Raw genomic sequence first — 25,783 nt, 5'->3', positions numbered from 1 at the left:
TCATCCTTGTACTCTCTCTCTAATGTATTAGGCCCTTGTGGCCAATAACAGGAATTATCAACTCTCTTTGTAATGTCAACCATCTGTCTGCCTCTTGGCAATAAAATAAATCCTTATATTTTTCAGAAATTCATATAATTTCTCCTACTTGTTTTAATGTTCACTTTCGATGTAAAAGCCATATTCTTCCCGTGCATTATCGAGTACTGTATCTGTTGCACTTGTGGCAAATAAAGTAGTTGTAGAAGTAGTGGCGATGATAGTAGTAGTAGTAGTAGTAGTAGTAGTAGTAGTAGTAGTAGTAGTAGTATCTTTTTATATTCTAAATTAAATTTTCCTGTAATTCTCATCACATGTCGAGCAGAAGCTGGCAAGAATTGTGGAATTCAAGCAGGAAGTCCGCTTGCCATGCTGGAAGTGCGTGTGAACGATGTAGAGTAAGAGAAAACAAGATTGGAAAGTTATATGGCTGAGCACAGCTATCTTTGACAAGAGCCAGCCGCCGTAAGCTAAGGAGTTTAATGGAAATCTAAAGAACTGCTAAAACTTTTCATATTTCCCTCATTTTTCTTTTATTACTCTTTCTTCAACACGCACACTCCTTCCATCTGTCTTCACTATGACAATCCCACAACACACACGCATGCCATTATATATATATATATATATATCCCACCCACTATGATTTGAATTTGTTGTGTGTACAATGCTAGATTTTGTGCTATTTTCTTTACTTGATGTAACAATTATGTGTTTGCGTATGTAATGAATGTATGTATGTGCGATTGCGTGATTATTCCTTTCTGATTATGAAATATATCTCGGCAATTGCCCAAGTGTTAACTTGAAATATATCTTTATGTTTCATAATAATCGGGTTAGTTATCATTGGCAGATTAAAATAGACTCTTCATTGATCTCTATATATTTCTACAGGTAATGAATGATGAATGAGCGTTGAAGTGGGGGAGGAAAATTGTTGTTTGACTGTCTGACTGGAAACCTAGTGACCATTTACTGATGCCAGTACTACCTCAAACCTAGAAGAGATGAAGGAAACAGGATCATATGAAAGAAGGACATTAGCGACGTAAGTGATCTAAAATTGCTTCAATTGGAAACTAGTTCGGTGGGAGTAGCGGTAATACATTAATTCTCACGTGATTTCATATGATTATTTCCATATTGATGCTCACTTTATTGATTAGGGGGCAACACGATCTGGCAATAGTAGAACTAAGGAAGAAAAGTCTCGCTATCATTGCTTTCACCAACTTCAAATATTTACCAACGATGACTAACTTTCAAAATATGAAATGTCGGTTTGTTTTGACTCGATACAAGAATAATATTTACATGAAAGGGAATAGAATTCAACTAATCTACTCTAAATAATTACTGGTAGTTATTTCACGGACTGTTAAGAATGAAAGTCCTTTCTTCGACTATATTGCTGCTATTACATACACCAGGTTTCACTGAACCACGATGAAGTTTTCTTTTATATTAGAATAACAATCTATTATGCAAAATTTCAGTATGAAATATCGTTTTAAACAGTGAAGCAAATCTATTTATATTAAAAATGAAATAAGGAATAAAACCTAAAATGCATTTGTAAAGTAATTAAAGAATCGGTGGGATTAGTTACTTATGTGATGATGTAGAAATAACAAGCTGGAACCCTTTGCGCCCCAATTAATTCCTTGAATGGTGTGGTGGGACAATAAGGAAATTAAAATCAAATTACAGTGGCAAGAAATACAAACTACAAAAATGGATTGATAGTATTATTATCATCATCATCAGCAGCAGCATGTTTTCAATAGTTTTATACGAGTTTCTAAAGCACCATCGTTTGCACCTCTGTGTTCCTGTGGTGCGTGTTCAGTATTGTTTCTTACGGATATAGAATGGAGTTTGAAAGCTAAATCAGTTTTCCTTTGTTGTGGGGACTGTTTCGTTGTTTCTGGTATCATGTCAGTGTTTTCTCTGTTGTGTAAGATATGTGCAGTGTGAAATGTGCAGAATTGTTCGGTGGTTATTGCATTTCGTATGTGTTGTGAGAGTTGTGTTGTGTGTATAGCATATGCATTGTGTGAGTTGTGCTTTGCGACTGGATAGAAAATTCTGTACAATGTGATTGTGTAATTTGTTGGTGGTGAGTGAGATGTGTGTTACAGTGTCGGGTGTCAGTTATGTTAGCATACGTATTATGTTGTTTTATGGGATGGGGACTAGATGGGGACTAGATGCTGTACTAGGTGTGTTATAACAATGAGTGTTTATTATTATTATTATTATTATTATTATTATTACTGGGTGGCTCATAAGTGGATATAAGTTTTGGAAAATAGTAGAAATAGAGCTCATCTAAGTGGTGTTACACAAGCCAATGTGACAACAATATCAACAATTCTTCATTAACTATTTTTATGAAATCTCGTTGAAAGATACAGTAATTTCCTAGTAAATGAGGCATCAAGCTAGATGCAGTAATACACCAATACACGGCATCTTCTATAAAGTGGGCCAACTTAGTAATTTACATAGCAATAAAAGCCTTAGTGTTTGAAAACGAAATAAGAGAAATTTGTGACGTTTGCAGCTTTACTAATTTATGTTAGTGAAGTAAGCAGAGCAGTTCCAAGAAATCAAACATTTGGGTTACATATTCAATTCACCATGGACATATTATACCACCACATCACTTGTAATCTTTTTTCTTTTCTTTTTTTTTTTACATAAGCATACACTGTATAAGTATGGGGTTGGGTGGAGGTGGATGATATTCATGTCATTTAGAAACATATAATGAAGTGGTCCCAACTAGAATCGAAACCGGATGGTGGGCTTGTTTCATTGTGACCTTTACCATCGTGTATCGTTGTCCATAGCACTTTTAATAACAAACAAAAAAGTAAAAGTGCTGAAAAGTTCGAGTGGAGTGATTCTCAATGTACAGAATCCACATCTCCGTTTCAATTCTCACTAGTGGCAGTTGCAGTTCATCTGAGTCCTTTATGCTGTTGGAGACAGCAATATTATTTCCCGTCCCTTAAAAAAATTATGAGACCTTTTGTCTATGTAAGGACTCGGTGTTAATAAATAGAAACAGGTAAGAAAGTTACAAAAAAGGGCCCCTTCGTTCTCCTCAAAACAACATCGGAGGTAACTTATTTTATTGAATATTCTTTGATCAATCAATCAGGCTGTGTGATTTGTTCTTTTGTGTAATATTTGGTTAGAAGTGAACCAGGCAGTTGAATTTGGTTGATTAGATATTAAAATGTCTTGCATTTCCTTTCATACTTTCTCTTTCAGCCTTTCATTCTTCTCCTCTTTTCTGCATCAGGTATCTCCCAACTGAATCTATTACTGCTTCTGAGAGGAAGAGACCTGCTGAAGAAGATATGTCGGATATATTTCGCTTCCAGCGGCAAGTTGCAAGGGAAAAAAATAAAGAATTCAGCGGAATGTCACCAGAAAAATGGCGGAAATTTTCGAAAACCATATATGGATATGTTCGTTGTTTATGTCTGCGATTTGTTGTCTTTTCTTCTTATCTGAAAGGAAATAGAGAAACAGTTTCTTTATATTGTGTTTTAGATGGAATTTACAAAAAACAAAAGCAAACACCACTCTCCTCGTACTTTCTTCCCAATGTTATATAGCTCCAATTCAAAGATTCCTGTCGCATATCTACTTTTTCTTGTTTCTCTCTTTTTCTGTTGTATTCCAAATTAGAAATACTCGCGCAAATACACATTTATATACATTTTATAGGAACTGATTCTCAGTAGAAAGGCTGGTTTCTAAATTGCAAGGCTGATATGTAGTTACCCTGAATGGTTTCCAAACGCAACCAAAATTTCTTCAGGTACCAGTGTTAACTCACACACTCCAGTTAGAATTAGCACAGCAACAACAGTGTGTGTGTGTGTGTGTGTGTGTGTGTGTGTGTGTGTGTGTGTGTGTGTGTGTGTGTGTGTGTGTGCGTGCGTGCGTGTGTGTGAACGAGCATGCAACTAGTTAACACTTTAATAATTTCCAGCAAGGTAATCTCTTGCTTTTGGTTTCTTTTCTTTCTACCTTTGTCACTCGTGTTTGCTGTTTCTCTATGTTCTACTTTACCAGTGTACCCCTCACTCCCTCTGTCGTACTTCATATATGTGTGTGTTTGTGTGCGATTATGTGTAAGCTAATGCAAATCACATATGAGACATACTCACACATACATATGTATTTGTGTCTGAATGTTTGTATGCGCGTATGATATGGTATCATGTAATCTTCATTTGTGGTTTGCATTAATCTACACAATCATGGCAGTGTCTCAACATGACTACATCTAAATAACTGGTACCAGTAAGGCGAATAGAAAGTATAGCGTTTTTGCCTATTTACTGTCTAATTTTTGTGTATTTCTGTTATCCTTATGATTTATATAGAAAACAACATACCATTACTGAAATTATAGGTATTTTGATCGTCTCCGCTGGATCTGAGAGAAACTTGGAATTTTCCTTTTCTTCTCGAGACTGTGAAAGTTAAAGGTGGCTTTCTGTTGACATTGCTGTGTTGATGCATTGAACGACATCATTTGACAAACGACTTCTTTCACATTTTCCTCTGTCACAGCTTCTACACCGGCAGCTAAAGAGAAACCAACAAAAACATCAAGTTGGTTATATACTTCATAGTATAATGATTATATCAACAAATCAAACATGATAATTTAATGAAAGACAGTTGTCGATGGTTAGGTAACTTTTCTTGTTGAATGACTTAGTCAAATGAAAAACCGCTCTATGCGCCTTTTGGGGTCCTTGAAGAATGCTAAGAGGTAAAGTGGAAGCTATTCTGGAATCGGACACCTGGTTTCAATGCATACAATAGGGTGAACTCTGCTAAAGGCCCCCAAATATCAGGTGGTGGTGTTTAACTGCAACAACCAAGGATACTTGCTACCATTCTAACCGTCCGCAATGGTGATCACCATTTTTGATCACTCAGTAAGCAGGAAATAGTAACCAAATCTCCCTCCGCTCACAACCTTCTATTCATAAAAAAAATTCACATTTACTGTGATCTTAGCCGCATTACGTCTGCAATATAGACGGGATAGTCACGTCTGAAATACTTTGATTGGGGCTAAACAACAACAGCAAAACCCCCCAAAATATACAACTGAATGAATATTACCGTCTCCACTAACCGTCACAAGCAGTGTTTAGACCAAGGTTGGCCATAATCGAGCAAACCTATGATCAAAGGTATTAAAGTATTGCAGCCATGACCATCCTGACCTATTCTGCAGGTTTGGGATGATCAAAGGCTTGTGAGTGAAACTGAGTGAATAGAAATGCGTGGAAGCATTGACAATTCCTCTTCTTTTGATGATAGAATATACCTCCTAACTTTGAAAGCCGACTAACAACAAGTTATCAGAAGAAAAAAAAAGCGACAATGAAAACAAACAAACAAACAAACATACTTGTAAACACCAACATTCACATTTGATTAGGGCAAGCGTAATTGACAGTGTCACCCAGCCTCCAGCATTGTAAGGCAAAAGGAAATACTAGGCAACGTTTAATTCGTGAAAAAGAAATGCGAATGAGCTGTCACGCACAAAAAGAGTGTGTCTTCTTGACCGAGAAATTTATGCACAAAACAGAAATTGCAGAACTGGTTCAGTAAACACCTGTCAATAGTCTGATGCAGCAGTACATAGAGCAAGGAAATACGGTAATAACAATAAGATAGTAGTAGTAGTTACAACGATCCTTTTTTATCGTCATTTTTTAGATGATATCTGAAGGTATTCAATGGATGGGATTTGATTGGACAGGATGGGGAAAAGGCTGGAATCTGTGTGAATATCAAGCAAAAGTGGTGCAGAATAGAAGGCCCACATGCTACGTGCATGGTAGTAAAGGGGACACAAATGTCTTCTCTTTGGAAAGAGAAAGAAAGAAGACAGCAGATAATTGTTTAAGTAGCAGTAGCAACAAAAGCAGATTCTTGAAGTGAAGGTCTACTACTCTGAGTATAGCCAGAACGGGAGCAAAATGAATTTCTTCATCCTTAATATTACCATTACCAAGAGACAACGACAACCGAGAAGCTGAGGAGTCTTCTCCTCCAACATAGGAAGGATAAAAGCTATGAGCAGAAGTACCATCCAACTGAGAAACGATGGGGAGGAGATCGAGATGAGAGGACTGGAAGAAAACTGTTTAGGCATTAAGATCAGAAGGAGGTGCTAAAAACTGAGTGATCCTAAACAAAAGACTAGAAAGTTAATGGAAGTCCCTTAAAAAAAATTCAGTCCCCACGGAGTGCCTGAACTTTATAGTACTTCAAAAGACAATACTAGATTGCTTGGTTTAATAGTGACCCTAAAAGAGGGCGATTCAAGTATTATACTGATTTTCAAATAAATGGGGGCGAGTACCACAACATTCTAACAAAAAATGAGAAATCACAGCTCAGAGAATGTAGAAGTGGGAGCCTTTCCAACTCAACTAAAGCCGAAAATGATCGGTACTGAAGTTGATCAAACACGTGGGTTACCCCGAGAGTACCCAGGTGGCATTTTCTCACATCTGTGTGGGGGGGATGATGTCTTTTTTTTTTTGTTATTGTTGTTTTGTGTCCCAAATTTTTAACCTGCTTTAATATATTGCATTGTTTTTGTTTTCCACTTTCTGTTCATTATAAATAAACACAAATCCCACCTCGGTTTGTAACCTCTTTTAATATGACACGGTTTATATTACATATATGGGCCCTTGTGGCCATTAAAAAGAGGAATCTAATTATGATAATCATTATTGCTATTGTCGTTACTTGCATTATTTTTTTTTACACATTGTTGTTAAGGTCGTTTGTAGTTAGATATATAGTTCAGTGTATAGGTATGTTTCCATGAATCTGTGTAAGCAATCAGCTACAAATAAAAATATACAAACAAATCTGCCGACAATCTGCTGCTTATTCCCACGCCCTGGGGACACGGTATGAGGGTGGTGTTGGTGTGGTGACGGGGTTGATGGGGTGGAGGTGTCGTATACATTTTGAGTCCAATCTGTTGCTCTCACAGCTTTACCACCTGTCACTATTGAGCTGGCATTGAAACACATATGGCAGCTTGTAAAAACGACTTTGCTGTTTTGCAACCAGCCATCATACTATTAGAGCTTTATGTTTTCTTTCTCTCTAAACACTACCGCCCTCTTTTCTTTTCTTTTCATTATAAGCCTCATGCACCGACACGCACACACATTCATGTACCACATACGCATACAATTATTCTAAGCTTCATGTACACATCTATATCTCTAACTTTCTAACCACCAACCTACCTCTTTCTCCGTCTTTCGCACAAATATAAAATCACACTTAAGCGCCTCTTCTCACAGAACACACTTCCCTTCTCACTTCGTGTTATTCTTAGCCTCTGTTTTGTTCTATCCCTTCGTCTCTCTCTCTCTCTCTCTCTCTCTCTCTCTCTCTCTCTCTCTCTCTCTCTCTCTCTCTCTCTCTCTCTCTGCTGTACAGATGCACAGACACACACGCACTAATCACCGAATGCCTTTCCCTTTCTCTTCAATTTACTAAGCCAAACATAAACGTAATTTAAAGTCGATGTATGCAAACCAACAGCAGCCATATGGTAAAATAACGGTGTAATAAGAATGTAAATGCTGGTTAGAAGAAGTGGTAGGGAGCTACGTAAAAGAGATTAAACAGAGAAGTGGTTAGAAGGTTTCGATCTGCTTGTTTACAAATTTTATATAAAGTTCCGAGTTCAAATTTCGTATAATTCAGCTCTGCCTTTTATGAATCCGGAATCGATAAAATAAAGTATCAGTCAAGAAGTAGGGCAGAACCAGAATCGTCATCACGCCGGGCGAAATGCTTAGTGATATTTCGTCTGCCGCTACGTTCTGAGTTCAAATTCTGCCGAGGTCGACTTTGCCTTTCATCCTTTCGGAGTCGATGAAATAAGTACCAGTTACGCACTAGGGTCGATGTAATCCACTAGCCCCTTGCCCCCAAATTTTCAAGGCCTTGTGCCAAGAGTAGAAATAATAATTACTTACTATCATCATCATCATTATTAAGGTGGCGAGCTGGCAGAATCGTAAGCACACTGGGCAAAATGCTTAGCGGAATTTCATCCATGTGCATGTTCTGAGTTCAAATTCCGCCGATGTCTTCTTTGCATTTCATCCTTACTGGGATCGATGCAATCGACTTACCCCCTCCCCAAAATTGCTGGTCTTGTGCTAAAATTTGAAATCATCATTATTATGGAGAGCTGGAAGTAGCTAGAGCTTCTGGAAAAAATTCAGGACACACATATATGAGAAAGTCAAGAGAAGTGGAGCGGTTCCCCTAGGCCATGCAAGGGACCCCACTACCTAATGTAGGTTTGCCCATATAACTGTTTCCCTCGGCCTTCAGGTGTATGCTGACAGTATGCTCATTAACTCAAGCCAAATTCACCGCTCTTAGTCTCCTTTCAACAATTTCATTACAGGGCAGTAGCTCCATCTCCACCCTTATAGAAGTGGACGAAGGCTTGACCGAAGATAAAAGTGTCTGACTTAATTTATTCAGCTGTGGTAGGAATAAAACATCTTTGGTTGTAGCCACTAGGCAAAAGAAAAGTGTGTCCCTTCTTCGGAAAGAAAATCATCATGCTTGGACACTGAATGTGTGAAAAACGGATTCGTCATACTGTGTTCCCCTTGGAGAGACCCTTAGAGCATAGTTCCTTGCAACAATTCCCCCAATAGTATAACCAGACAAGAGATCTGTGAATGCCCTTCAGGACAAATCAGCTAGTTGATTCTCATCAACGCTCACTTTCTCATGGAACTTTATCACTCTTTCTCTCCATTAATCCAATTTACAAAAATAATGCGGAATTTCGTCAACAGGCACTAGAGAACTGGTAGCACCTGACAACATTCCAGACGTCAGATGTCCGATGTTGTTCATTTGATCCAGGACATCAGCTTAATCGAAAGACAATCTATGGTAAAAATGACAGAGAGCAACCACACATCCAGGAATCTTTTTAGATGCTGTAGCTTGACACATGTCTAGTATCATCAGTCACAGTTTACTGAGTCCTCAACGCAAGGGGTTGTGGCATCAAATAGGCCACCAAGCCAGTGGAACGTGCCCCTTCTACAACATGCAAAAGAACAGAGGCTTCAATCTGGTTGACAAAATACTGTGCTAAAGCACGGCGCTGACGTGGTAATATACGATGGTAGCGATGTATTTGTTCGCCACCTCTGCCTGATCTTCTAGGATAGTTTCCCATCAAACTATCACTGGGTGAGACTGAATACCTCGTCCCATTTGCGTCTATCTGAACCAGAAATCAAGCAACTTAACTGACCTGTTGGTCCAGTTTATAAAGCAACAACATTATTTTGTCGTCATATGCATACACTTACCAGGCAGTCCAGCATCCCAGTGAAAACATGATGTCCGGTGCCTTATTTTATCGACCCCGAGAGAATGAAAAGCAAAGGTGACCTCATTGGGATTTGAACGCGTATCGCAAAATATATTTTCAGACGCCCTCAAAAAATACACACACAATTCTTAGTGTATTGGTTTATCCAAGACGTGTTCTTCGAATATGAAAACATTAAGAATCGGAATGCTAGCCACTACGTTAGAAATCTGCTTATTATACCTTATTCACCCACGAGTGAAATGTTGCCATAACCAGTATTGTGTGTGTGTATGCGCGTGTGTATCTGTTTTTGTGTGTGTGTGAGTGTGTGTGTGATAAAAAGCGTGTTTTCTAGGTTTTTCTCACAATGGATATTTGTAATGCTGAACCAAGATAGGAAAACGGAAATACAGTGGTTCTGTCATCTTGCTTCAGGCAAGCGCCAATTTACATTCCTATTAGACTAATCACCTTATTTTTATTCATTTGTGTATTTGTGCAATTAATCCCCACGCTCATGTTACTCACAACACTGACAAGTACATACACACGCTCATGCACACACAAATAGATGTGGCAGCGATAGATTACAGGTTTGGCGGTTGAACACACGATTTCAAAGTCGCGCGTTCGTTCCCGCCAACGGGCGAGGTTGCTTTTTAAAACACATCCAGACAAACGCGCACACAAATACATGTGGATATACACACACATTCGTACAAACATATATGTAAATACGTGTACGTGTATATCTATACAAATATTTACATACACACACGCATATACATTTACACAAACAGTTAACCCCCGCCCCACGTATACACATCTACATAGACGTATGCATTTATATGTGCGTGTGTGTATATTTATATATATAAATATATGCATAGACATATATATTATACACACACCCACTCTTGTCCATGCATATTTATGCAAGTACATGTGTATACATATAAAAACAGTTATACAAATGAGTGTATTGACATTTATATACATATTTATACAAATGCACACACACACACACACACACACACACACACACACACACCAATGCAAGCATACATAAGTACACATTGTTACACGCGCGTAAGCATATTTTCTTATATATATTTAATAAAAGTATACATACATATTTACATACTCACACATACAGATATACATATATAAATAGAAACTCACTGACACTATCCTATACCCCTTAGTTAGCTAATCTACATCTCGGTTTTAATTACAAACATCTGTAACTAGGCAAGTTAATTAGTTGTACTGTGTGAAACTGTGTTGATGCTGAAGTTTAAAAGTCGCAACTTTGTCATGGGAGCAGGTGAATTTGCACGAGTACACGTTAGATATGTAAATTCGTGGACACCGCAATTTGATATATGTAGTGAATTTTTTTGTGTGTTCTCTTTTTTTCCAATGATTTGAAAAAAACGAACGCGCATCTTAACAAATAACAAACCTCTATCGGTATAATTAAATTAACAGTTGTCTACCAAATTCTGCTCACAAGGCAATTTGTCAGCACGAAGCTATAGAAACGAGAGTTCAAGTTGCCACACACTGGTATCGAAGCCTAAACCATATAGTTACGATGCAAGTTTTTAATCACACGGTCATAATGATGTAAAAATATGTGACACTTATTCGGTAGCCATGATAAAACTTCGAGTGTCGGAACCCACGCCAACATCTCTTCAGTTATCCTTTCATTGAAGTTTTATCATGGCTACCGAATGTCACATATTTTTACAGATAAATTCCTCTATTTACATAATATCGAGGTCTCTTTCTTTCTTTTGTTGTCCTTTCTATATATATATATATATATATATATCACACATACATATACAAAAAATTTATACATACATAGGTAAAAGATATGTTGCCACTACTCAACCTCACATATTGTGCAAATTTTCCCGCAGAATAATTTACATGCAAAGTCTTAAGAATCGGTGGGGTACAGAAACAATTGTCACGAATATTAAAGTTGTGCCAAATTTATTCTTTGTTTCCTTTATATATACATATATGATAATACATATATCTGCGCTGTGTATTAGATGTAAATATTTATAATATTCCTATGTGTATCAGATGCGGCTTTCATTCACACACATACATACACCAATAACCACACAGGTATAAATATATGGAAACACAGCCATAACGAGCAAATACACATCTTTACTAGAGCAGCCTTGATTTCAATGATCGTTGGGGGAAAAAAAAAAAATTTTCCTCTCCCAATTCCTTGCTGCTCTCTACCTTGTCACAAGCTAATGTTTTATTAATGCTATTCTCTATTCTAGTTTCCCTAGCTTTTCTATTTTTCAACTTTTTTCTATTTCGTTCTTGCTTTCTATCCTCCGAACTGTATCTAGTTTGCTTCTTCTTTCTATACATAATTTATTATCATTTTTCACCTCACCTCATACTCTCTTTTATTCCATACCTTTGTGAATTATCTCTTTTTTGAATATCTAATAATGTTTGTTTTTCTGTGTTAAAATAAATAACATTTTCAGTTTTCAGGGTTCCACGACCAAGAAATTTAGTGCAAGTTATTTTATGCAAAAGAGCTAGTGTTTAAGAATAATATTGAGAGAGACACACTTATTCAACCTTGGCGTTTTCACTTCTACAGCGTCACAAGGATACTGCCGTGACATGCAGCATGTTTCAGGAATTAATCCTGGCAGAGTCAATTCCTCACTCGGGCTGGAGTCAACCCGTTTCTTCAAAAGTAAGAGAGGTAGGAAATTATAAAAGATAAGGATGGAAAATCGGCACTGCATATAGGCACTAGATCAACCTCGAAAGGATAAAATGCAAATTTGATTTCAACGGGATTTTGACTCAGCTGGGACGAATACTGCAAGTCATTTTTTCCTACTCTCAAGTGGCCAACTCGTCAACATACTAACACTAACACACATACAAAGAGAGCTAGAAATGGGGAGGAGTTGAGGAAATGAGAGAGGAGTGTTGGAGAGACATAGTGGAGTGAAGGAGATAAAAAGAGAGAGAGGGGTGAAGGAGAAGGAGAAAGAGAAAGAGAGATTTAGGTCACTGAAAACAATGAATGAGACTCCTTCCTCGATGACGACAGGTCGGTAATACGTTTTGTAATCTCTTTTAATGTCTGGGACCAATACTGAAGCGATCGATGCTATGAGAGGGCGTCCAAGCAATTGGTTCCTGAGTTTCTTCGTAAACTGAAACAGAGGTGATGAATTTACTGTTTTAGTTTAAAATGTAAATTAGTTGACAATGTTGATAGTAACGACCTTTGAAGGTGTTCACGGTGAATCCCATGTAATTTCTTTCGATGCCATTCACTGATGTTGTGGAAGTTTGGATAGACAGAAACCTCTGAAACGGTAGGTCAATAGACTGTAACTCTCACAAATTAGTTGCAGAAGTAAGGACTGCGTAGATTGTTTTCGATTGTTGTTTTTGATCTAGGAAGCGGCACACGCATTTAAATTTATTGCTCATATGCCTTGCATACTTCCTTTACTGCTTTATATTTTAGTGGAAACCAAAATAATTTCTAGCAGGACATGCGTAGCTTTTAGATTCAATCAATCTCAACGTTTCTTTGTTTTTCCCAGCATCAACTGACAGATAATGAATAAATGAGAGACTGTATATTGTGACAGTTGGCTGGTTGTCAATTTTATAAGTAGTTTTTTAATATAAAATATAGACTGAAATGTGTCAGCAGTCTTCACATGTTGTAGTCTAATGTGTGTCTGACGCAACATTGCGAAGTAATACGGAAAGCTAAGTGTATCTAAGACTACATTATCCTTTCCTGTTTTTAAGACAGAAAGGTGTGATGAAGGCGATTTGGTTGCACTTAGTATCAGGTCAAGTGATTGCACAAAGGCTCCGTTGCCGTAGTAATGTAGTGAAATGCAATTTGTTGTTGTTGTTCTGGTACCATGTCAGCGCTCAATGAATAAGACCTATATTCAAAAGTGTTTCAGTCATGACCATCTTGTTTTTGCCAATATTTAGAAATGCAGTGACCATTATGTGTTCCATGGTTAAGACAGTAGGGTGACATTTTGAAGAAATTCAGGTGGTATTTGTAGCAGATAAACTGACTCTGTAGAATGAAGTATAGTGTAGCATGTGGTGTTGTGTTATAGTTAAAATAATGCAGGGTATAAAACTGCTGTAACACTAGCCCTCTCAATCACCACTTTTAATATTACCACTCTCCACCACAACTACCATCAGCTCCTCCACTACTACTACAACCAATACCATTATCTTCTTTAATACCACCACGATCATCACCACTTTTACACCAGTGTGACATCATACTCTCACCACAACTCCCCATCTGCATACTGAATGTAATTCTATTACTACTGCAGCTGAAGTGGGTACAATAACACATAAGTGTCAGGTTGCTGTCTTTTTTTTCCTTCCAAAGACATTTACAAGCAAAATTACACATGAAATAGGTTGAGAGAGAGAGAGCGAGAGAGAGAGAGAGAGAGAGAGAGAGAGAGAGAGAGAGAGAGAGATTACAATTAGCATAGGGACATAACAAAGAGGTAGCGGGATTGGAAATATATATATATATATTAAGCTGAAACTTAAGAGAAAAAAAAAAATATATATATATGGGCGCGGAGTGGCTGTGTGGTAAGTAGCTTGCTTACTAACTACATGGTTCCGGGTTCATTCCCACTGTGTGGCACCTTGAGCAAGTGTCATCTACTATAGCCTCGGGCCGACCAAAGCCTTGTGAGTGGATTTGGTAGACGGAAACTGAAAGAAGCCTGTCGTATATATATATATATATATATATATATATATGTGTGTATGTGTGTGTGTGTGTGTGTGTGTGTGTGTGTGTGTGTGTGTGTGTGTGTGTGCGTATATGTTTGTGTGTCTGTGTTTGTCCCCCCAGCATCGCTTGACAACCGATGGTGGTGTGTTTACGTCCTCATAACTTAGCGGTTCGGCAAAATAGACCGATAGAATAAGTACTAGGCTTACAAAGAATAAGTCCTGGGGTCGATTTGCTCGACTAAAGGCGGTGCTCCAGCATGGCCACAGTCAAATGACTGAAACAAGTAAAAGAGTAAAAGAGTATATATATATATATATATATATATATATATATATATATATATGCATGGATGTGTATGAAACTCTTTCCTTCCTTTTTGACTGTTAAATTAACACTATTAAAAATTTGGCCCTCCTGTGTTGTATTTTTACCTTTCGTTTTCGTCCATTCCCTTCACTACATATATATATATATATATATATATGTATGCATTTATATGCGTGTGTATGTATGGTTGTATATGTGTATGTGTGATTTAATAGCTGAGCCTTTAACTAGTACTTAGACATTCGTGAATAGTTTGCAAGTTTTAGAAGACCTGCATGGCTAAATCAAAAATGACAATTACAAACGCAGAGTGCAAGATGGTACGCACACCCCATTGGCTCACCTGGTATCGCTTTATTGACATGAAATAAGCTTATAAATCAAAAGGGAACACTGTTATAAATTTGTAAATCAAAGAAGATAACTCACAGGGTTCTATTGATAAGGGAGATAACAAAAAAAACGTCGAACTCATAAATAAACGGATGAATATACACGTTTCACTACAACTTTCTAGATGGAAACACATGCTCTCTCTCTCTTACACACACACACACACACGTGTATATCTTGGGAATTGTAAATAAATGTATACCTATCAATATACATTCGTACGTACATTTGCGCACACACGAACAACTATATACACATACACACACACACGCAAGCATGACACATAAACGCACATGACATGAAAAGTTGTAAATACACTCTGTCATTTTAGCCACAGAATCGTATATTTAGTGTGATGAGAAAATGAGGTGGAAAATGAGGTGAAAAAATAGGAGAAAATAGTAATGCATAAATAGCGTGAAATAGTTATATGAAAGATATTAGAATGAAGCACATGGTGATAGGGGAAGAGGTTAAGTGAACCTGATGTTACATAGTTTAGCATAATGTTACGTGATATGAAAAAAGGTTGAGGGAAAAATAATCAAGTATCAGTTATTCTCTGAATCTGGAAACTCATTCTATTAGCTCTGGCAAGGACATTAGGAAAAATTTCGTATTAATTAAAGTTTAGCAGCGTGGCCACACCACTGCAAAAGTAGGGAGCCTTAATCAGGGCTAATGTCAGAGAAGTTTCTTTTTTATATAAAAATTCACAACTGCATATATATGAGAGGATGTGCGATCGAACCAATATTGTTCCATGATACAGTTAATGTTGCGCAATAGATGTTGAGAGATTTATGAAATATTAAATTATGAAAGAAAAAAAAACGAAATAAACTAACAAGAACGATAAAATGAAAAATAAATATTCAGTCCTGTACAAATCTAGATCGCAATATGAAATATTTGTTGACGCGCCCGCAGATAGTATACAGCAACAAGTATCTCGGATACACACAGACACACGTGTGTGTGTGTGTGTGTGTGTGTGTGTGTGTGTGTGTGTGGTAGGTAGCGGACCAAAGCGGAATTAGAGAGAGACGCGTAAAAAAGTAAAAAACTGATAGGGGGAAAATGTGGAAAGGATTGCCTGATATTTATCTGCCTGTCCCTCCGCCACTTAATACTTACTTATCGTGCTTATTTCCAACCCTTCCATCCATCCGTACAGTAGTGGGTAGGTACTGTCCCTCTTTTTACACATACATCAAAGACCATGATTCTCTACTTCTGCTCCTTATTGACAGAGAACACGCAGTAACAAGGAGAAAGACCAAAGCCTCGAAACCGATCAGAAGACACAATGTAATGGAGTAAAGTAGAAAAACTTTAAACCTGTAGTTTCCAGTTATTTATTCAAGTTATCATTCCAATAAATAAGTAAATAAATAAAACTACTGTATTCTTTTTAATTATATTGTCCTTTTCTTATATAGTTATCAACGTATGCCTCGAATTGACATTATTTAAATAATGTCCCTTCTTTATTCTATACGTACATTTTCTCATTTCTTTTAAATGCATAACCTTTTGTTTTTCTTTTTCTGCTCATCCATAAAACATCATCACCCCTACCGCCACTCTTAACACAACCATCGTCATAATGAACATCCCCACCACCACCATCACTGCCACCCACCCCCACTCACCCACCCCCACTCACCACCCCCACCACCATTAATACCTCCACCGCAATTTTCTTATTGACTCAAAATACTACGATCTCATTTGCGCTGTTTCGAAATTATTTACAAAAAATAAGCAAAGAAAAGAAATTAATGAAATTAAATAAAACACGAGTAAGAAAAAATATTTAAAAAAGAACAACAAAAGACAAAGAAACAAAACAAGTAAAAACAAGAAGAGGAAGAACTGAAACAGTAGTTGTTCCATGAATGTAACAATAGGTGTATTGTTCGCATTTGAACCCCTACCCGTTCATTCAACTTTATTTCTATGGTTACCTAGTACTATGAACACAGAATCATCAGAAATAAGAATCTGCTATATTAACCAACCAGTCAGCCACTTGACTCCTCCTTGGTGGCTAATGGAAGCTGATCGTTGGTGAGAGGATACGTATCACCTCGTTTTATTATTGATCGAATTCGATTATATCCATTGTTTTCTTTGAACATTGCTTTCGGTTATGTATATATGTATGTATATATGTATGTAAGTACGAGTGTGTACCATTCAACTTTTACTACTTTACCATTATACGGCTGTTTAATTGTCACCAACTTATTCTTTTCTAATATTAGCAAAAGACTACAGATTTTGGAGCCAATGGAATATACACTGAGGATGTAAAGCCAAAATATTTAAATACTGTCAGACGTTTAGGCTAGAGCTCGATGATTTTGATATTCTCTGTTGCTACATAATTATTCTATTTACTCATCTGGTGAAAGCAGTAGAGTATGAACGATACTCTTCATAAGCTGAGCCAGCAATTCGATTGCTAATCCCATCCGAAACATTTTCAATTCTCGTACATTATTAATGTCTTTTCAAGAAGACATTATTACAATTTCAGTCAACAAGATTATTATGTTGTCGTTCCGATTGCTATAATCTTTTTTTACTCCTCTCTCAAATTCGAAGCATTGTGCTTATAGTAGAAATCAATATGAACCGTCTTAAGAAGCAAAAATTCATTAATATGCATGCTAAGAACACGATCAGTTGACTTTATACTCCATATGGCAATATGTCGTATTGCATAACGTAGAAAATGTTAGAAATGCCTTAATTAAGTTGAGGCTAATTGACTTAACGTAATGTCTTGCACTGAAATATGAGAATACTTACGTCGAACATTCTGCAAACGTTCCACCAAAGCCTTGTGCAGGGAATCAATATACTTAATAGCTTCTTCTATCACTGTCACCTAAAACAAAATGTAGAAATAAACATGGTTTTACATACAGTATTATTCATTATTAGAGTCTGATGGGGGGAAAAGTGTTGGGTTTGGACCATGATTAGAAAGGAAGTTCAGATATGAGGAAAGATATTGATTGAAGAAAATACTAAGAGCAAAAGGCTGGATGAATTGCTTTTTTTAATGGGTTAGTCAGAGGAGGAAGCGCAGCACTGATGACCCTACCATTTTCAGAACTTCCAAAACTGGTGGGAGGCTGAGAAGATGAGACAGATCCTTGTAAATTGATTATGTGGTACGTTGATTGAGAGTAAAGATAGATAAAGTAGCCAACAATGTGCCGAGAGGCTGGAGAAGTAAATCAGGCAGTGTAAAATTAGGTTTAGTGTTAAAGAGAAAACCTATGGTTACATTAATAAGTCAGTTTTTCTCTGAATACAAAAGAATGTATTTTGTCCATGCAACAACATGTAGAAGAAGACATATTGATTATGTTAATTTCTCCACATGGAATAGTACGGTTAGCGCTAATCTATATAATGTAAACTATGAAATTTAAATTAATTAAAATTAATTCTGGTCCAAAACACCAGTTAGAAAAAAAAAGTAGAATTTAAATTAATATATATCAAAAAGACAGCACTCTTGGGAATGAGTTCAATCTTTGGCTGTACAGTAACAACACTGGGCATGTTTCGGTGTTATTAAACCTCATCAGCGAAATTTAATTTATTTTGAGTGTTGTTATATTCTTTTGTTTTGTCCCTCTATATTGTGATTTCAAATTCTTCTGGAGACGAGTCGGTCCTTTTCCTTTTAGGACCTTAATAGTTATACTAAGGCAATTCAAACAATTCCGTATTACCTATCAAAGATTTCAATGTAAGAAAAACGGGTTTTGGTTGATCAGTTAATCTCAGGTTGACCAATAATTTGGAGTAAACGTCAAATGTGTGCAAGTCTGTCGTGTATGTGTACACACACACACACACACACACACACACACACACACACACACACACGGGTGAGTGGACAAACAAAAGAAAGAGTCACTCAGCACCTTTAGTAGGAGTTACATATATTATTTAAAACAGTTTGATTCGGCCCCATGTAGCCTAAAGTTTTGCAGACTTCTTACTCGAGTACTAATACATGCATACTGTATTGCGTTAGGGTATTGTGTTAGATATGCAACGGTAACTACAACAATGAACACATGCTGCCATTATTAGTTCTATTGAACTCACCAAGACTTATCAGTTGTTGTTGTTGGTTAGTCTTGCTTGAGCAACTTGTGAGGCAAATCAACCATGACCCCACATTTTAGAAGTATGTCAAAGAACTACATTATCCAATGCGTTCTTAGCTCCTCCAAAACAGTTGGGTGTAGTTTAAAGGAGAATTGGAAGCTACATTTATCAGATCCAAGAACCACATACAAGATCTCGTTGCTCGAAGAAATCATGTCCGAAATTTATGTCATTCTTCTTACGATTACAAATTATGATTACCAACAGTATAAATTAATATACAATTTGATTAATAACTGGATTTGATTAGCAGATGCATTATGTGGATGTAAAATACTTGTAGAGGAATATAGAGGACAAATAGTTTGTAGAATTATGTCTTCAACTACTTACTTTAGAAACTTTGTTGTTGTTAGCCACTGATGGTACAAGTGTACGCAGTTTAGAATATTCACGATGCCTGAGTCTACGGAGATGTAACCGTACACGTCTTCGTGCCAACTTCTGCATATTGGAGCAAGAGTTTTGTTGGGATGTTGTAACAATCATCATTCTGTGAAAGATAAAATATATACATGCATATTAATGTTAAAGTATGACCATTACTTTAAAGTATGTCTAAGAATGACAAGACATTTATTAATAGTGTGGCTATAAGACAGGTGTAGGAGCAACAAACAGGTGTATTAGTTTAACGCTGGGGAAAAAGGAAAAATCTTTTACGTTTCGTGCCTACACTCTTCAACAGAAAGGATTAGAGAATTAGGGGGGTGGGGGTGGAGAGAGAGAATGAAAATAATGGAAAGCGAAAAAACGTGCAGAGATCAACAGTCCAACCTGGCAAGATGACTGGAAATAAGAGGTTGGATGTAAAGGAGATAATAATAACAGTAATGGTAATGGTAACCCCAACGAACTAAATCACAACCGTGTGTGCGCGTGTGTGTGTGTGAATGGGGCGAGTGAGTCTAACGTATGTGTATATATATATATATATAAAGGTTCTGTCCACGTGCACAGCAGCCTAACTGATACGCAAGAAGGTTAATCTGGAACAAGCAGGCGCGGCTGTTGTGGCTGCCGCACAAATGAAGCTCTGGGTTCGATGGTGCTATGACACCACCCATTTTCGGCTTCAGAGCCAGCTTCTCGTACATTCTCGAAGGAGAGACAAATCAATGATGTGTCACTAGACCTTGCGACTGGAGACTATGAAGTACCACTGACGATTGGAGACTATGAAATATCACATTCGAGTGTTTTTGGTGGGTTGACAATTACTAGAAAAACAGAAAATGTCTCTCGGTATTTAGTTTTAGCTTTAGACGTTCTGAGTTCAAATCATACCGAGGCCGACGTTATGTCCCAGTGATTTACTTGTCTTGATTCAATCGACCGATCTCAATCGTCAGAATCATGGCTCTGCGCCAATATTATCAACCAAAATATAAGAGATGCGTTCAATATTTTAGATACCTTGGAGAAATATTCATATATCTGAGACAATTTGTAGAGAAGGTGTAGATGAGTATATTGTTTAGAAATTAGTTATCTAATGATCTAAAGATCCATTTTGCAACTATATTTTCACATAAGTCATATTGCCTGAAGCAACTGCCGCCCTACATCTACGTAACACTAATATATGCCACTTTACTACAGTTCTTTTTCGCAGCATCATTTCTATTTCTCTATCGATATCTATCGATTTATTTATAACTATCTTTATATCTATCAATATTTGTCTATCCATCCATCCTATTACTCTAACTAAATGAATACAGTTATCGATCGTAGCTGAAATGATATTATTGAAAAATACTATATATATATATATATATATATATATATATATATATATGCGAAAGAGAAACTTTCTTCTTAACAATACAGCGGTGGCGGTGAGAAGTATATGAAGCAAACAAGGTTTGAAAATTCGACCTTCGGTTGATTACCTATTGGAGGTGAAGCAACATGGTTTCACTGTTACCTCAGTACTCTTACCTAATGCACCACTGCAATATATCGAAATAGTCAGAAACGATCAGTAAATTATCAGATGATCTTAATATAACATTTTTTTTTTTCACAAACTGAATGTTAATTTAATAGCCGAGAGTCAACCATTTTCAATATTTCAAAGAGATAAAATAAGATTATCTATGTGAAATCAAACAACCATGAAGAAGACCAAAAAAATGAAGTCAACCAAAACGTGTTCAACCTCTCTCTCTCTCTCTCACACACACAAACACAAACACACACACACACACACACACACACACACACACACACACACACACACACACACACACACATATATATATATATAGAAGGAGGGAAAGAGAATGGTCGTACAAATGACGATAACAGGGTATAGGTATAGGTAGTATTTTATGTAAAAACATTAAACAAGAAAAAAGCAAACATTCTCTGATCAACAATGCGAGGTTATGTCTTATTCAAGTCACATTTATGCATACACACACGTATGTATGTATTTATTAGGTATGTATTTATTATGTATGTGTGCATGCATGTATGTATGTTATATACATACACGCAAATATTTGTAGACCAACATATATTTAGACAGATATCTTTGTGTATATGTATGCATCATAATATATGTGTATAATGTAAGTGAATATATACTGTATATATTTGAGTGCGTTATCTATGTATGCACATAGATATATGCATTTATTTTTCTTTGTTTATATTTGTATGTATAATTGTATATATGTATTTACTTTTCAGTGAATGCATATGTTACATATGCATGCATTTAATTACCTTGTGTATGTATGATAAGGGGAGTGTAAGTGTATATGCGTATGTTTAGTTGCATATCTCTAGGCAAACTCTAACAATGAAAACATCGATATCTTTTGAAGAATTCTATTAGATGTATTGGGAGGGAAATGGAAAACGGAGTAGTGGTAGAAAAGCTGGGGAGAGCAAGGAGAAATCTTAGTAGAGAGAGGGAATAGGACTGTGGGGATAGAAATTTGGAGAGTAAGAGATATAAAAGGTGGTACAACAGTTGAATAAAAAAATCTATACCAACACATCAAAAGAAGTTGGAATGAATCTTCGAAGTTTACAAGAGACAAGAAGCGGAAGAAATTAGAAGAGGAGCATAAAGACAGCACTCATGATATGCCTTTGTACTGTGTAGCTAACCAAACGTTTTGGGTTCAATTCTCGCCAGAGACCTAATTAAATTGTCATCTTCGAGTAAGGTACAGAGTAAGGTACCAAAGTACTGAGGCTGACTGTTAACAGTCCGTACAACTTACAATTTCTGACGTTGTGCCATGTAAGAAATACTCATAATAATCTCTTTCTTACTAGAAGCACAAGGTCTGCAATTTTGGGGAAAGAGCTAGTCGATTACATTGACCCTAGTGTTTGATCGGTACGTATTTCATCGACCTCGAAAGAATGAAAGGCAAAGTCGACCTCGGTGGAATTTGAACTCAGAACGTAAAAACAGATGAAACGCCGCTAAGATAGTCTTATGAAGGCGGCGAACTGGCAGAATCGTTGGCACGTCGATCAAAATGCTTAACGGTATATCATGTCTTTATGATCTGAGCTCAAATTCCGCCGAGGTCGATTTTATCTGTCCTTCTTTTGGGTTTGATGAAATAACCAGTTGAACACTGGGGTTGATGTAATTGGTTTACCTCTCTATTAAAATTTTAATGCTGAGTGTGTGGCACTCCGTCGGTTACGACGACGAAGGTTCCAATTGATCTAATCAACAAAACAACCTGCTCGTGAAATTAACCTGAATGTGGCTGAGCACTCCACGGACACGTGTACCCTTAACGTAGTTCTCGTGGAAATTCAGCGTGACACAGTGGGACAAGGCTGGCCCTTTGAAATGCAGGTTCTACTCATTTTTGCCACCTGAGTAGGCTGAAGCAACGTGAAATATAAAATGTCTTGCTCAAGGACACAACGTGTCGCCAGGAAATGAACTCACGACCTTGCGATTGTAAGCCGAATACCCTAACCACTAAACCACGCGCCTTCACTCTAGGTTGGGGACTATAGTTGAAAGGAATATTATTATTCAAGATGGTGGATTAGCGGAATCTTTAAAGCTCCTGACAAAAATGTTTTGCAGTATTCCTTTTCTCTCATTACGTTTTGAGTAAGAACCCTGTCGAGGTCAAATTCGCCTTTCATCCTCACGATGTCGATAAAATAAAGTACCAGTCAGTCAAGTACTGGGATCGATGTAATCGACTTAACCACTCCCCCCCCCAAAAAAAAACTACTGCCCTTATTTCCGCTGAGATCGACTTCACCTTTCATCCTTTCGTGGTTAATAAATTAAGTGAATCACTAGGGTCGATCTAGTCCCCTCCGACTAGTCCCTTCCCCCAAAATTTCAGGCCTTGTGTTAATAGTAGAAAAGATTATTATCATTATTATTATTATTATTATCCTCCAAGTACCCTTGTAGCAAAATTTGAAGTCATTATTATTATTATTATTATTATTATTATTATTATTATTAACCACGACGAAGACAGCAACAGCAGTAATGTCTCCAAGTCAGTTCAATGGCATGAATCAGATTTTTATATTGCAATAGTATAAATATGCAATTCCAGCAGATACTTTTAATTTGTTTTAAACGCACACGTTTTATATAACTTCGGCTTAAGGACACTCAGCAGCTTTCTCTCACATCAAAAGCCAGTTACCAAGCTATTTACTAAAATGATGTTTAGAACGAATAAAAAAAAAAAGAGAAGTGCGTCTGGAAGAAAAGCAAGAAGTTGAAAAAAAGTATTCTATAGACAGGGGTTAATGATTTTCATATGGTGGGAAACGGTGTTGACTTTCCAAAGGAAGGCATCAATTATAGACATGACATACATAGAGATCAAAAGTTTTCATAAGCAGTTATCATATAGCGGCCATTGTACAATAGACAGATAAAATGGCGTGAAGATGGCACTAAGCAGATGTTGTTAAACCGGTCTACATACAAGAGATTAAAAATTGTTTTTCTTTTCCATTAAATCTATTATGTCCTTTAAGAATTTTAGGTCATTAGGGTGATATATGTTGAAGTATTTGCAAAGCTACAAGAATTTACAATGTTTGTATTTTTCTTTTCTTTCTAACATTAAATACTTAGTTCACGGACGACCATACCATAAATTTCAGAATACTCTAACGAAGAACCATTCTGTTCGAAACTGTGCATCTTTTCGCAGAAAATGCTTGTAGTTATTATTACTTCATGCAGAAAATGTACTCTTACGAAATTAGTATTTTTGCAAGTGTTTTGATTATCCTCCAAGGCCATAGATCTTTTCCTAATTAACTATTTCCAGTTCTGCTTCACTTTACTATCCACACTGAAAGCAATAATATAAATTTCACTCTTGGCTGCATTTCACTTGAAACATTTTGTGAAAGAAAAAATGTTAATCGAGTTGACTTTTTAAAACGTTAAAAACTAATTTTGTTAATTTCGAATCTAACCTATTTTCCTGGAGACTCAGAACCTCAGATAAATTCTGATATTTTGTAAGAAAACATTTTAGCGATGTAACGAAATGACATCAATGCTAAAGTTCACACACTCATACACACGCAGAATCCCATACAACGAAGTTATCTAAGCTTGTAAGAATGTATATGAAATGTAATTATCTTACTACAAAAAGATACTTTGATAATTACTCAGGGATTTAATGTGACTCACCAATTATCTTAGTTTAGTCGGTTTTACCTGTCATACATCTCCACCTACTGTCATTAACATTTAATATAGAGCAGACACTTCTGTTTCTGCTTTCAGATATAAAACAAATTGAACGATGACAAATCATAGTTTTATATGCTACGGAGCAGTCCCCGATTTTTGAGTTGCAGTATATAATGCTGAAATATAGTGAAATCTTTTACTCTTCAAATATTTTATTAGATAGAAATGTTCTACAATAAATAGCGTTTGGTTTGCTGCAAATAAAAGCTGAAAACATTTACCCACGAATCAAAAACGCTTCACATTCATATCTATTTACACGTTCGACAAAAGACTGCATAAGGTTGGTTTACTACAAAAAAAAAAAAAATTTTAATAAGTAAATAAATAAAATAAAATAAAGGTTCGTGGTGGTAAACGTTTAGGAACTGCAATAAATGCCGTTTTATTGTTTCTGATCAGTTTTCATACTGTCATGACAATGGTTATTACTTAGCTTCTGAGAACTTTTGATAATGTACAATTTTACTATCTGTAATATTTTATGCTCTTTCTCTATTCAACTCGATTCACTGTGAACGAGAGCAGATTTCCACAATAAGTTCAACGCATGTTAGAACGGGTTTCAATCTCGACACCTATGTGTTCGCTCAGTCGTGAAAGCAATATTTCATATCCTCACCGCTGTATAAGACACATCAACGATAGTATCGACCGATCACAGGTTGTGAAGGAAATCGATACCACAATAGTTAATGGACGTGTAGACAGGAAAGATTCACTGATGAAATCCGACCAATTGTTAGAGAATTTGTCAGATTTCATTAGAGAATAAAAGCCTGCTTATATTCAGTGAATCATTGTTTCCTTC

General features: G+C 36.6%; 1 protein-coding gene across 2 annotated transcripts in view; it reads right to left on the bottom strand.

The window, feature by feature from the left end:
- Positions 1-3,122: 3,122 nt before the first annotated feature.
- Positions 3,123-25,783, bottom strand: part of LOC106878238 (uncharacterized) — a 40,184-nt gene continuing 17,523 nt past the window's right edge. For both annotated transcript variants that reach the window (XM_014927406.3, XM_052965677.2), the window contains exons 2-5: positions 19,566-19,725; positions 17,850-17,928; positions 4,464-4,656; positions 3,123-3,566 (exon numbers count right to left, since the gene is read on the bottom strand). In XM_014927406.3, coding sequence (XP_014782892.1) covers positions 4,475-4,656; positions 17,850-17,928; positions 19,566-19,724 — 420 coding nt within the window. In that variant the 5' untranslated portion in view covers position 19,725 and the 3' untranslated portion in view covers positions 3,123-3,566; positions 4,464-4,474. The remainder of the gene's footprint in view (positions 3,567-4,463; positions 4,657-17,849; positions 17,929-19,565; positions 19,726-25,783) is intronic.

This window comes from Octopus bimaculoides, chromosome 2 (assembly GCF_046866305.1).
Source record: "Octopus bimaculoides isolate indiv1 chromosome 2, ASM4686630v1, whole genome shotgun sequence".
NCBI lineage: Eukaryota > Metazoa > Mollusca > Cephalopoda > Octopoda > Octopodidae > Octopus > Octopus bimaculoides.
This window is presented reverse-complemented; position numbering and strand designations above follow the sequence as displayed.